Consider the following 13,194-nt stretch of genomic DNA (forward strand, 5'->3'; position numbering starts at 1 on the left):
CTCTACCTGACAGTCACTAATATTATCTTTTGCTTTTTCATATAGACACATTATTCTTTTAGTCACTTTTTGGTATATGCATATGTATGCACATATATGAAATTACACATTTATATATACATGCATATGTGTGTGTGAATAATCACCAAAAAGCATTTATGAATACATTTGATTATGCATATATAAGAAGACATCTATAAAATTTCAAGCTGTATGTATCTAAGAAAATTCAGGAGCTAGAATATTTACATAAAAGTTATGAAAGGTTTCTATGGGAGTTATCAATTGGATGAATTATGTCTCGCATTTTAGGGGCATGTTAATGTGAGTCTTATTTAGATATTTTCTTTTTTTTTTTTTTAAATATTTATTTATTTATTATGTATGTCTGTGTGTATGCCCGAAGGCCAGAAGAGGGCACCAGACCTCTTTACAGATGGTTGTGAGCCACCATGTGGTTGCTGGGAATTGAACTCAGGACCTTTGGAAGAGCAGGCAATGCTCTTAACCACTGAGCCATCTCTCCAGCCCTTATTTAGATATTTTCAACTTGAGACTTCTATTAAACTTTGGAGGTATGAAGGTAAGCTATCAACATGTTTTATAGCAAATTCATAAGAATTTAAAGCCATATGTCTCATATTTACTCAATCAAATTTGCTTTGTATAGGTGATTTGTAAACAATTAAGTCTCAAGACAAGAAAATATATTCAACGAGCTGTTTCTCTTTTTCACCTCTGTGATTGTCACCAACTTTCTCTTGTAGGTCATTGATCCATTGGCTTCTGTTCCTTCATCATCTACCCTTTTGCTTTTATCAAGAGTCCTCACTCATACATAAACAGGAATTAATTCTTTAACAATTTTATAGAGAAGTAGACTGTGGAAAAACAGAACTCTGAAGTTCTTACTAAGATAAAATATCTCAGTCACGTTCTCTTTCATCTATTAGGTGGTCATTATTCCTGTGTCTGTGTCTCCAAAGTCCCCAGGTTAACACTTTTGTTTGTTTGATCTGAATATCTTTAATAACTTTTGCACAAATAAAACAATAATACTATTGCCTGCTACAGACTGTTGACAAAAAAGTTGAGTTCTAAACCTTCATTTGAATAATTTCATTTGTTGATGATTACATTATTTACTTATTATGTATCCTGTCTACAAGTATGCCTGAAGGGCAGAAGAGGGCACCACACCTCATTACAGATGGTTGTGAGCCACCATGTGGTTGCTGGGAATTGAACTCAGGACCTTTGGAAGAGTAGGCAATGCTCTTAAGCGCTGAGCCATCTCTCCAGCCCCTTGATATTGTTTATGCTGGTTGTAATTCTATTTTTTATACCTAATATTTGTTCTTATTGTATATAATTTTGTATTAGGCTTAGAACTCTCTTATTTAAACAAAAGGGGAAGGTGCTGTAGGAATTCCTACAGCCAGTAGCCTTTAAGTTACCTGCCCACTTGGTCCCTTATACTATAAATGTGGATGTAAAGCGCACGTTCCCTCTCTCTTCTGGCTCTGGGATTCCTTGCTCTTCCCCATTTGAACAGAGGACTATGATCTATGAGTCTACCCCTAAATAAATAACCATTTATTATACTCAAAAAAAAAATAAATGAAAAAATTTCCTGATAATTGTAAGTTTCTATGAACACATTTATTTTAGAATTTTTCTCCAAAGTCATGCTAAACCAAAGTTTTGTCACTGAGTTCATACTCTTGGGACTCTCACAGAACCCAAAAGTTGAGAAAATATTATTTGCTTTATTTTTGTTGATCTACCTTGCAACTGTTGGGGGCAACATGATAATTGTGGTAACAATTGTATGCAGTCCCACACTCTTTGGTACCCCCATGTACTACTTCTTGTCTTTTTTATCTTTCCTGGATGCATGTATTTCTTCTGTAATTACACCTAGGATGATTATAGACTTCTTCTATGAGAGAAAGACTATCTCCTTTGAATGTTGCATGACACAGCTGTTTGCTGTCCACTTCCTTGCAGGGGCAGAAGTGATTGTCCTGTCAGCCATGGCATATGACCGCTATGTGGCCATTTGCAAGCCCCTTCACTATTCTTCCATCATGAACAGGAGGGTGTGTGGCATTCTGGTGGGAGTAGCTTGGATAGGAGGTTTCATGCATTCTATTATACAAATTATCTTCACTTTGCAGCTGCCCTTCTGTGGACCCAATTTTATTGATCATTTCATATGTGACTTGTTCCCATTACTAAAACTTGCCTGCACTGACACACATATTTTTGTCATTTTAGTGTTTGCCAACAGTGGGTCTATTTGCATCATTATTTTTTCCTTATTGCTTGTTTCTTATGGTGTCATCTTGTTCTCTTTAAGATCTTATAGTTCTGAAGGGCGATGTAAAGCTCTCTCCACATGTGGATCCCACATTACAGTTGTGCTTTTGTTCTTTGTCCCATGTGTATTAATATATGCACGAAATACTTCTGCATTTTCTTTTGAGAAAAATGTGTTTATATTTTCTGATGTACTGACACCATTGCTTAATCCTATAGTTTATACCTTCAGGAATAAAGAAATGAAGAATGCCATCAGGAAAATATGGTGGAGATTTTTTAATATTTCTGGCAAACATTAAATATATTTATAGGATAGAGATATGGCTCAATTTGTTATAGAATTGGTGTGTGTTCATGAGGACCTGTGTTTAGATCTTGATATGTGTTTCCATTTTGGTGAGCACTTCTGATTCCAGCACAACTAAGTCAGGTGTGGATATCAATTTAATGGCAACACCAAATTAAGGCTCTCTTTTCCACATGACCAGCTAGGTCTACTCTTTCACCCCATAAACCTGGATTCTCTGGGATGCTTACTCCCTTGCCCATCAAGTAGGTACTTCTGTCTCCATATATATTCTATACCTCCATTCTCTCAATCACTGTGCAAGCATAGCTCTGCTGCACCCCATAGGCCTCCTGGCTTTTCCTGGATCTCCTGGTGGTACTTCTATACCTACCAGCTCCTTCCAGAACTCCCAATAAGCAGCCTGCTCCTAAATCATCTAATTACCTAGAACTTCCTGGTAGGCCATTCTCCTACAGAATCCAACTTTCAAACAGTGCCTTCTCCCAGTGAGTCAGGGACACAGAAATTTGTAGGGTCTAATGATTCACATTTATTTAACAAATGTCAGCACATACAGGTTATATTTATGTCAAATTATTGTGCTGTGTTAGGACAAAATAAAAATTTGCATGAAAAGAATATACCTTTTGTATCTTGAATTTGTGGACTATTGAAATGGTGGTGCTTCTGGGTACCATTATCCTAATATTTTCAAAAATCATTAAATTTTTTCATGTCCTGTCATGTTTGAATTGATACAAATGAGTATGAATCAATGCTTAAAAATATAATGTAGCAAACTGTTTGATATGTTCCCTTTCTGAAAGAGTCTAATGTGCAACTATAAGTTTTATTTCATTAAGTTATTGACTAAATGCTCAGCCCTCTTATATTAAACATGCTTTCAAATCATCGTGCAGATAGTAAGAAAGGAATAAATGTCCCTAGATGTCTAGAATCTACCTTTTCAGAATTTTAAAAGTATAATTCAGACTAGGAGTAGAGTCTCATACCTTAATTTCACTATCTGACAAGCTTGTTTGGAAAATTGCTGCAGTTTCTAAGCATTCCTGGGCTAAAGAGAGAAGCAGCTTACAAAAAGAATAGAAGATTTATGAATTTCCAAGATGAATTTTCTTAAACAGTAGAAAACTTAAAACATTCCCGGTAAAATCAAGGTGTCCACTCATACTATCCCTATTCAATATAATGCTTGATATCTTAAATGATGCAATAAGACAAGAAAAAGAACATGGATATGATGACAGACAGTTTTGATAGTCATGTTAAGAAAATATACAGTCACCTAGGAGACAAGCTTTCAGGCACACATGTGAGGGATTTTCTTGATTAGGATAGCCTCTAGAAACACAATTGAGGGTTCCTTTTGAATAATTTTATTGATGTGGGATGGTCCACCTCACAAATGGGAACTATTCGCTTGTCTTGTGTCATGAATGCTGCAAACAAAAGAAAGCTAGCAAAGCACAGACATTCATTGCTCTGCTTCCAAATAATATATGCAGTGTGACCAACTGCCTCAACCTCCTGATGTTATAGGTACCAGTGATGAAGGACTGCCCCATAGAATTATGTAATGCAACATGCTTTTAATTCATTAGATTTCTGTGTCAGGAACTCTTGCTACAATCAATAACATAACTGATGCAAAATTTAGTATAAGAAATGATGTTTTGTTCTAATAAACATAATAATAAGTTTCTTAGGCTTTTTGAAATGATTTGTGGCTTTAGTACATTAGGTTATAAAAGCCCTAGTTTGCCAGAGACAGTGTTTCATGAGACACTCTGGTAGAAGCTTAGAAAATAAGAATCCTGAGAAACTATGAACAATAAAATCTTCCATCATGATAATTAAGAATCAATAAAAGACTCTACCAGAAAATACACTAGAAGTCATTTCAATGGTATTTGAATAATGAGTCTGGTTTTATTTTTTGCTTCTGTCTTGAGAACTTGATTACAGTTGAAATTAAAGGTAATGATTAATTTATTTGGTGAGAAGAAACTTCAGGACGCCAGATTATTCAGTCTATGGTTTGACTCTTATTTACTGCACGTGGCCAGGTCCACAATGAAAGCGATTGACAGTGTGTGTGTGTGTGTGTGTGTGTGTGTGTGTGTGGTTTGTTGTGTGGAAAAGAATTCCAGCAATTTAGGTTTATAAGACTAGATGTGTGCTAAAAAATAGAATCTAAATAGAATCTAATTATGAAAAACAAGACACTGTGAAAAACCATAATAATAGCAAATATGATCCAAAGGCAAGACCTGATCAGACATGGGATCCAATGTAAAAAATGTGACCTATTCAAAAGGAAAAACATAATATTAACTGAGAATGAAACAGAAAAGAAAGCACAAGGAATTCAGTTCTCTTTCAAAGCATCTGCCTAGGGAGTGGGTTCTCCACTATTATGAGAAGAAAGACAAAACTGCAGTCAGTGTGAAATTAGGTTGCCACCCTCAACTGAGGAAGAGTTGACAGCATTGCCTTTGTAGGATTGGCTTTGTAGGAATGAAAGACATAAGATTGTGGATGATGTATGGGAAAGGTTGTTTAATCATTTAATCAGAGAAGTTAGAGTTAAACCTCATATTTCAGGGCTGGGGTGCCTATAGAGTTATAGAAGGTGACTGCTTGAAGTTGTGAAGAGGAAGCCTAAGATACGGTGAAGACCCAAGACTATTATGAATGCCAGAATTATAGGACATTCTCTAGATATCTCCCTGCAGAGAATTCTTTAAATTGTACCACATAATAGAAACAGAAGGAATATTTCCAAATTCTTTTCATGAGGTCATAGTAACCTAATACCAGAAAAGCTAAAACAATCCTATACAATAAATATTTTTGTAGTACGATTGGGCATCTCTTGTGTATATTCCCAAGAATAGTATTGCTGGATCCTGAGGTAGGATGATTCCCAATTTTCTGAGAAACCGCCACACTGATTTCCAAAGTGGTTGCACAAGTTTGCAGTCCCACCAGCAATGGATGAGTGTTCTCCTTACTCCACATCCTCTCCAGCATAGGTTATCATTACCAGGCATTACCATCCTGACATCAACCTCTATTATAGAGCTTCAGTAATCAAAACAGCTTGGTATTGGCATAAAAACAGAGATGTTGACCAATGGAATAAAATTGAAGACCTGGATATTAATCCACATACCCATGGACACATAATTTTTGATAAAAAAAAAACCTAAAATTATACAATGGAAAAAAGAAAGCATCTTCAACAAATGGTGCTGGCATAACTGGATGTCAACCTATAGAAGAATGAAAATAGATCCATATCTGTCACCATGCACAAAACTCAAGTCCAAATGCTTTAAATACCTCAATATAAATCCAACCACACTGAACCTGTTAGAAGAGAAAGTGGGAAGTAGCCTTCAATGCATGGACAAAAGAGACTGCTTCCTAAATATAACCCCAGTAGCACAGACAATAAGAGCCAAAATGAATAAATGGGACCTTCTGAACTGAGAAGCTTCTGTAAAGCAAAGGACACAGTCAATAAGTCAAAAAGACAGTCTACTGAATGGGAAAAGATCTTCACCAACAACACATCAGACAAAGGACTGATCTCCAAAATATATAAAGAACTCAGGAAACTAGGCGGTCAATGAAGACTGATGAGAAGCCAAGGACAATGGCACTAGGTATCGATCCTAATACATGAACTGGCTTTGTGGGAGCTTAGCCTGTTTGGACGCTCACCTTTCTGGACGTAGATAGAAGGACCTTGGTCTTCCCGCAGGGCAGGGAATTTGGACTGCTCTTCAGTATCGAGAGGGAGGGGGAAAGGAGTGGGGGGAGGAGAAGAGGAGTGGGGTTAGGGGGAGGGAAGTGGGGGGAGGGCAATATTTGGGAGGAGGGGAGGGAAATGGGAAATGGGGAGCAGGTGGAAATTTTAATTAAAAAAGAATAAAAATAAATAAATAAGTAAAAAAAAAATAAAATTCTAAATAACCCAATTTAAAAAATGGGGTACTGAACTAAACAGAATTCTCAATAGAAGAATTTCAAATGGCCAAAAGACACTTTAGGACATATTCAACTTTCTTAGCTATCAGGGAAATGCAAATCAAAACAAATTTGAGATACCATCTTACACCTGTCAGAATAGCTAAAATAAAAAAATAAAACACCAATGATAACCTATGCTGGAGAGGATGTGGAGTAAGGAGAACACTCATCCATTGCTCGTGGGACTGCAAACTTGTGCAACCACTTTGGAAATCAGTGTGGTGGTTTCTCAGAAAATTGGGAGTCATCCTACCTCAGGATCCAGCAATACTACTCTTGGGAATATACACAAGAGATGCCCAATCATACTATAAAAACATTTGTTCAACTATGTTCATAGCAGCATTATTCGTAAAAGCCAGAACCTTGAAACAACCTAGATGCCCCTCAACTGAAGAATGGATAAAGAAAGTGTGGCACATTTACACATTATAGTACTGCTTAGTGGGAAAAAAACCCATGACATCTTGAATTTTGCATGGAAATGAATGGAATTAGAAAACACTATCCTGAGTGAGGTAACACAGCCCCTAAAATAAGTGAATATGGTATGCATTTGCTCATAAGTGGATATTAGCCATAAACAAAGGACATTGAGCCTATAGTTCATGGTCCTAGAGAAGCTAAGTAATAAGGTGAACCCAAAGAAAAACATATATAGACCCACTTGGGAATTGGAAACAGACAAGATCATCTGACAAAATTGGGATCATGGGGGCAGAGGGTAGAAGGAGGAGGAGAAGAGGAGGGTTGAGGAGAACTCGAGAAAATTGGATAGTTGAGATGGAGGAAGGACAGTTATGAGAGCAAGGAAAAAGATATCTAGATTGAGGAAGCCATTATGGGGTTAGCAAGAAACCTGGCTCTAGAAAAATTCCCAGGAAGCCAGAAGGATGACCTCAGCTAACACCCTAAGCAATAGAGGAGAGGGTGCATGAACTGGCTTTGTCCTGTCGTCAGACTGATAATTATCTTAAATATCACCATAGAACCTTTGTCCAATAACAGACGGAAACAGAGGTAGAGGACCTCATCGGAACACTGGACTGAGCTCCCATGGTCCAGGTGAAGAGTGGAAGGAGTGAGAATATGAAGACCATGAGGTGTTCACCCTTGAGACAGTTTGCCTGAGCTAATGGGAGCTCACCAACTCCAACTGGACTGGGAGTGAACGAGCATGGGATAAAACTAGTCACTCTGAATGTGGTTGACAGTTAGGGCAGACTGAGGGGCCACTGACAGTGGCACTGGGATTAGTCTCTACTGCATGCACTGGCTTTTTGGGATCCTATTCTGTTTGGATGTATACCTTGCTCAACCTAGATGTAGTAGGGAGGACCTTGGACTTTCCACAGGTCATGGTGCCTTTCCCTCTCTTAGGATTGGAGGGAGAAGGAAGTGGGAAAGTTTGTGGAGGGAGTGGGAGGAGGGAGGGTAGGGAGTGGGAATTTGGATTGGTATTTTTTAAAGTAATAATAATTTAAAAAGAAAGTGTAAGACATAGAGAATAGGGAAGAGTGTTATGATACATTGTCTGGTTTATATATCATGGTCATTTAATCATAAAAGTACCAGCTGTGAATATCTGAATAAATCTTACATAAGACTAGGCCCTTCCACCTCATGGTTAAAAGGTGGGTTTATGAGGCTCCATCACCTCCTAATGAACTATCAACAGTTATGGCAAGACATATAATTTTCTTCAGGTATGTAAGCATAAGTGTATTCATGGTCTAGTAAGTTACCACCTATCTATGCAATTATAAATTTAGTAGTTAAAATAAAAATATGTGTGACTATAAGAACAGGAATGGTTGATAATGGGTAGGGGATCTGAAAGATTGGAGGGAGGAAAAGGAATCAGTATGGATGGACACTCTGATTATAATATGTTGTATACATGCATATAATTGTCAAAATCAAGGAAAAGATAAAGAAACTATTCTCAGAAGTATAAATGATATTCGTGCCAATGTACATATTAATATATTTATACATTAATTTTTGTCTTTAGTGAACAGACCTTGACAGTGTTTCCTAAAACAATGTATTTTTTAAATATCCATTGATAAATCTCTTGTGATAGAAAGCGTTTTATCTGAATTCTTCATAGATACTGCATCCAATTTATTATAAAAATAGTGTACTATTTATTAAGATGATAATATACAAAAGCATTTATCTAGTAGAACCCTCCCCAAATTAAATAAAACACAACATAATTTTTGATGAATATATAACAGCTCTTATAAATACACAATTAAGTGGAAAGACATATTCATAGTGTGTTGGATTCTCATGAGACCAGAAATAATACAAACCTGGTGGGACTAAATTAGTTTTAAAAACTCCTGACATCTCATGAAAACCTTTTTAAAATTGAGAAGGAGCAAATCAGGAATTTTGGATCCTTCAGTCTTGTTTGGTTCAACAACCATGGTGAACACAGACTCAAAAAGCAGAGATAACATCCTCCACTTTCACTGTCCAAGATGCTCCGCTGCTTTTTCTTAGGTGTGGAAGGAAGAGCTAAAGGGAAACAGAGAATCCTGGTCACCACTGAATGGACATTTGGTCACAGATAATAAGGGATGGTCACAGATTTTTTTTCAGACACATGGTGAGGATTATAAGGCACTTGTTTTTCATTTTCAGAGATGTTTTTTAAATAGTGATAAAATTTACCATTTAGTGTAATCATGACCCATTCAGTTCATAACTATTCTTGAGAATAGCAAAAACCCTGGTGCTTGGATTGTTTACTTTTATGGATATTGTATGATGAAAGTCAGTGATTCATAAGTGAATGCAATGAGACAAGAGGAGACAATAGATTAGAACTTCACAATGAATAATAGCTCAAGTGCACACAGGACTCAAATAAATGTTATAGGGCAAAGTTCTTCTCCCTCCCTTTCTTTCTTTCATTTTTTCTTCCTTCTTTCTTTTCATCCTTCATCCTTTTGAAGAAACTTCTATCTATTTCATTCTGACTATATACTTATCAAGTTTAATAGTATTAGACATATTTTAAATGTTTTATCTCCAAGTTAGAACCAAATAATTCAGAAATACCACAAAGTCTTTTTTAATCTCTCAACAGTTTTTTGTTTATCTAAATACATGATAATTTTTGCATTAACTGACACATGAGATGACATTTGAATATAAAGTTGGTATGATTTGAGGTTGTTTAAAGAATGCTGATATGGTGATTGAAATTCTCCTGTATATATAATAGTTATTGTTAGTGAATAAACATGCTCTATTTTCATAAATACAGACAAATGCATAGCACAAGGAGGATAATAAGGCTCAAAAAGTGTGACCCAAGTAACAGAGTAAATTCTTCTGATTTAATCTTGTTCACTCTTTTCCCCTAACCTTTAGTATCCACATCAGTGTTAGTATCTTTGCTTGATCTCTCTCTGAATGTAAACTGAAACACCAAGATAGCCTTCATCAAGTAGAAATGGAAAAAAAAGACAGAAATGTCTTTTCACTTTCTTTTCAGAAACTCTAAAACAGGGCAAACTGAAATATTTAAGAAACTCTGGAGAGCAACAATTGTGGAGAGAAAAAGAATCTGAAGAGAATGTATTATTCACAGGATCATGGAGAGGAAATTTCTTAGGTATAAAAACAGGAAAAATATCTTTTGCTAGTAATTGATAATCTTAGATAAAAATATTATGACCTTATGGAATTTAATATGTAAAACAATTAAAAATTATATTTTAATTTATATTTATTAATTATATTATAATTTATTTTTATTTGTAATGACAGTATTTATTAGTATGCATTATATTTTAAATCAATTGCTTATATTGATGCCATTCTACACATCCCTCTGATTGCTTTGAGTATTATATCATGTCACAGTTATCAAAGACATCCTGTCATCTGCAGAAAAACTGGTGATATAATTAACTTTTCTTCTAAAGTGAATGTGAAGTAAACATGAATGAGCAATGCAGATGATGGATCTAGGGTCTTCCTAAGGTCATATTTCAAGGTCACTGCTCAAGAGGTAGTAGGCAGAGTTTCTGCTGTGAGGACACAGTCAGATCAGGAACAGATCTCCTTTTCAAACTTATGGCTATTTAAGCAAAGAGTTCATGAATATTTCAGAATAAGGATAGAGACAATGGCTTGGTTCCTTTGTGGAAAATATGGATTTGAAGGCAAAGAGCACTGGAGGTGGGAAAGTGTTGAGTCCACATTGTGACCATTCATGATGATAACCAATCAGAACAGTCAATGTGAGGTAACTTCTTCAGTAAGGTTATTTGTTCCATGTTTGGTAACTCCTTGAATGGTCTGCAAACTTCAGGCTGTTTTCAGAAATTTAATGAAAAGTTTATTTTCTGGGTTTCAATCTTCATGTTTAAGTTTTCTTAAAAATAACACTCTTTTACAAATAAAGTCTATATTTTTATTTTTACTTCTAGGTTATAAAATATGTTTAAAATATTTATAAATTAAATTTACCTTTCTTCTGCTTAACAAGCAGTTAAATTGCTTCATCTCTGATGTATTCATATCATTAGTGTATTTATAGTGTGTGTTAATTATTTCTAATCATCTTGTTTACATATCATACCTTTTAGGAATATTTTAGATATTTTTAATTTTCCAATACTTTAGATACTTCATTGTATTTGTTATAAATTTCTCTCACCTTATTTTTATAATAAGGTTTAGAGCTAGAGTGCTACCTCAAATATATCAACATGTTTAGGGTTATTCTCTTATTTTTTTTTAAGGTGTCACTGAAATCATTGCATGACTGAAACAATATCATTGTAATTCAATACATTTTAAAATGTGATCATAACAAGTTGTTTTTCTTTTGACTGATTCTACTTTTTATCTCAATTTATATGTGCAGATATTGTTTAAATAATGTAGATCTCACTATTCACAAGTTCCTTTTGAAATATTGTTTGCAGAATATGATGATAAAACCTATGGGTTTGACTGACTGTGATGGCATAAATTTATAATCCCAGGATTTGGAGGTGAAGGCAGGAGTATCAGGGTTCAAAGTCATCCTAGCCTACATGGTGATTTTGACTCCAACCTGAGCTAAATTATATATTATTTAATTATATATTGTATATAGTTAACCCCCACTAAGATAAGAACTAACTACCTGTCTTTCATGAACCATAAATCTTGAGGTGCATTCAATTACAAAATTCATCATTACACAGGAAGCTGTTTTGTTAGCTAATTTAAAATACATTTTTATTTATATTTGAGTATTTATAGATATAAGTAATGTTTTATAATCATCACCATTTCATCTTCTTTTACAGCTTCTCGCAACATAAAAAACTTTTAGAATGTTTTCTGTTTAATTCATTTACTCTAATTTTAGATTAGCAAAAGTAAAATAGAAAAAGAGGCTCTAGAATATCAGTGACATAGATTAACTCCATACTGACACACTGCTAAACTGTGCATTCTTTTGTCAAGATAATAAAGAAAATATGAAAACTTGGTCTCATCCAAATAAGAAATTCTATTTTTTAGATTTATTTTCAGTATTGTCTTCTTGTGTCAAAAAATTCAATGTAGGCTACAGTTTGTGTTTAGGTCAGTTATCTTCTGCATTATATAAAATAATAACCCTTTTGATCATAAATCATAATTAGAGTATAGTCTCTGGTATGGATATTTAAACAAAAAATTTGGGACCTGCTTTACTGTAAAAATAATGGCATCATTTTTGTGCAAATGGACATCCCAGGTAGAGCATAAAAAGATTTACTTAAGGTTTAATTTAACTTTGGGTCTAGTTTGTCTTGGAGCGTCCCACTCATTTTGGCTTTCTTTATCCAACGATGCTATCTGAAACAGAACTCACTGAGAGTAGGTTTGAAAGTCTTGATATATTGATGAAATCTTATAGGTGTAGCTTCTCTGATATTATTGGGACATGAAGTCTTACAGAAATCTTCAAATTCCATCAGTTCTTAAAATCTTTCTGTCCTCTGGGCCTACTCTACCAGAGAAAAATCATGCTGAGTACCACAACCAAGTCAGTTATTTAGGGATCTTGGAGAAGACTATATAACCACCATTTACTAACTGCATTATTAATATTTGATCTTATACCCATAGATAAGTACAGGTCTCATCCCTCATGAAAAGAATGTTTCCTTGAAACAGATGAAGATCTGAACAGAAAGCTATAGATACTTTGTGAAGCTGACATTATCTGGAAAAAAAAGAATTCAAGAGCCAGAGTATTTACTTAGTTCATGGAAGCTGTCTGTGGATAATGCAGCTGACATTAAAAATTAATCATTTACTAACAGTTACCATAAGTAACATTTTGATATTTTCAATTTAATATCATAAACCCTGGAGAAGGGCAGATAAGCTGTTTATGAATGTGTTTTATACCAAGCTCATATAAATTCCAAATATCAGAAAATTATGTTTTCTTGAGAAGATTCTATTGTATAAACAATTAGCAAATAATTGAGTCTCTAGGGTCTAAATTATAT

General features: G+C 34.8%; 1 protein-coding gene across 1 annotated transcript; it reads left to right on the top strand.

The window, feature by feature from the left end:
* Positions 1-1,688: 1,688 nt before the first annotated feature.
* LOC130878738 (olfactory receptor 4C15-like) lies at positions 1,689-2,624 on the top strand. The gene has a single exon (XM_057776832.1). The coding sequence runs from the start codon at positions 1,689-1,691 to the stop codon at positions 2,622-2,624; it is 936 nt and encodes a 311-aa protein (XP_057632815.1).
* Positions 2,625-13,194: the final 10,570 nt, after the last annotated feature.

The sequence above is a fragment of the Chionomys nivalis genome, chromosome 1, assembly GCF_950005125.1.
Source record: "Chionomys nivalis chromosome 1, mChiNiv1.1, whole genome shotgun sequence".
Classification (NCBI taxonomy): Eukaryota; Metazoa; Chordata; class Mammalia; order Rodentia; family Cricetidae; genus Chionomys; species Chionomys nivalis.

What these genes read in the sequence shown, in the direction of transcription:
- LOC130878738 (XM_057776832.1), top strand. Translation starts at nt 1,689, where the DNA reads ATGCTAAACCAAAGTTTTGTCACTGAGTTCATACTCTTGGGACTCTCA.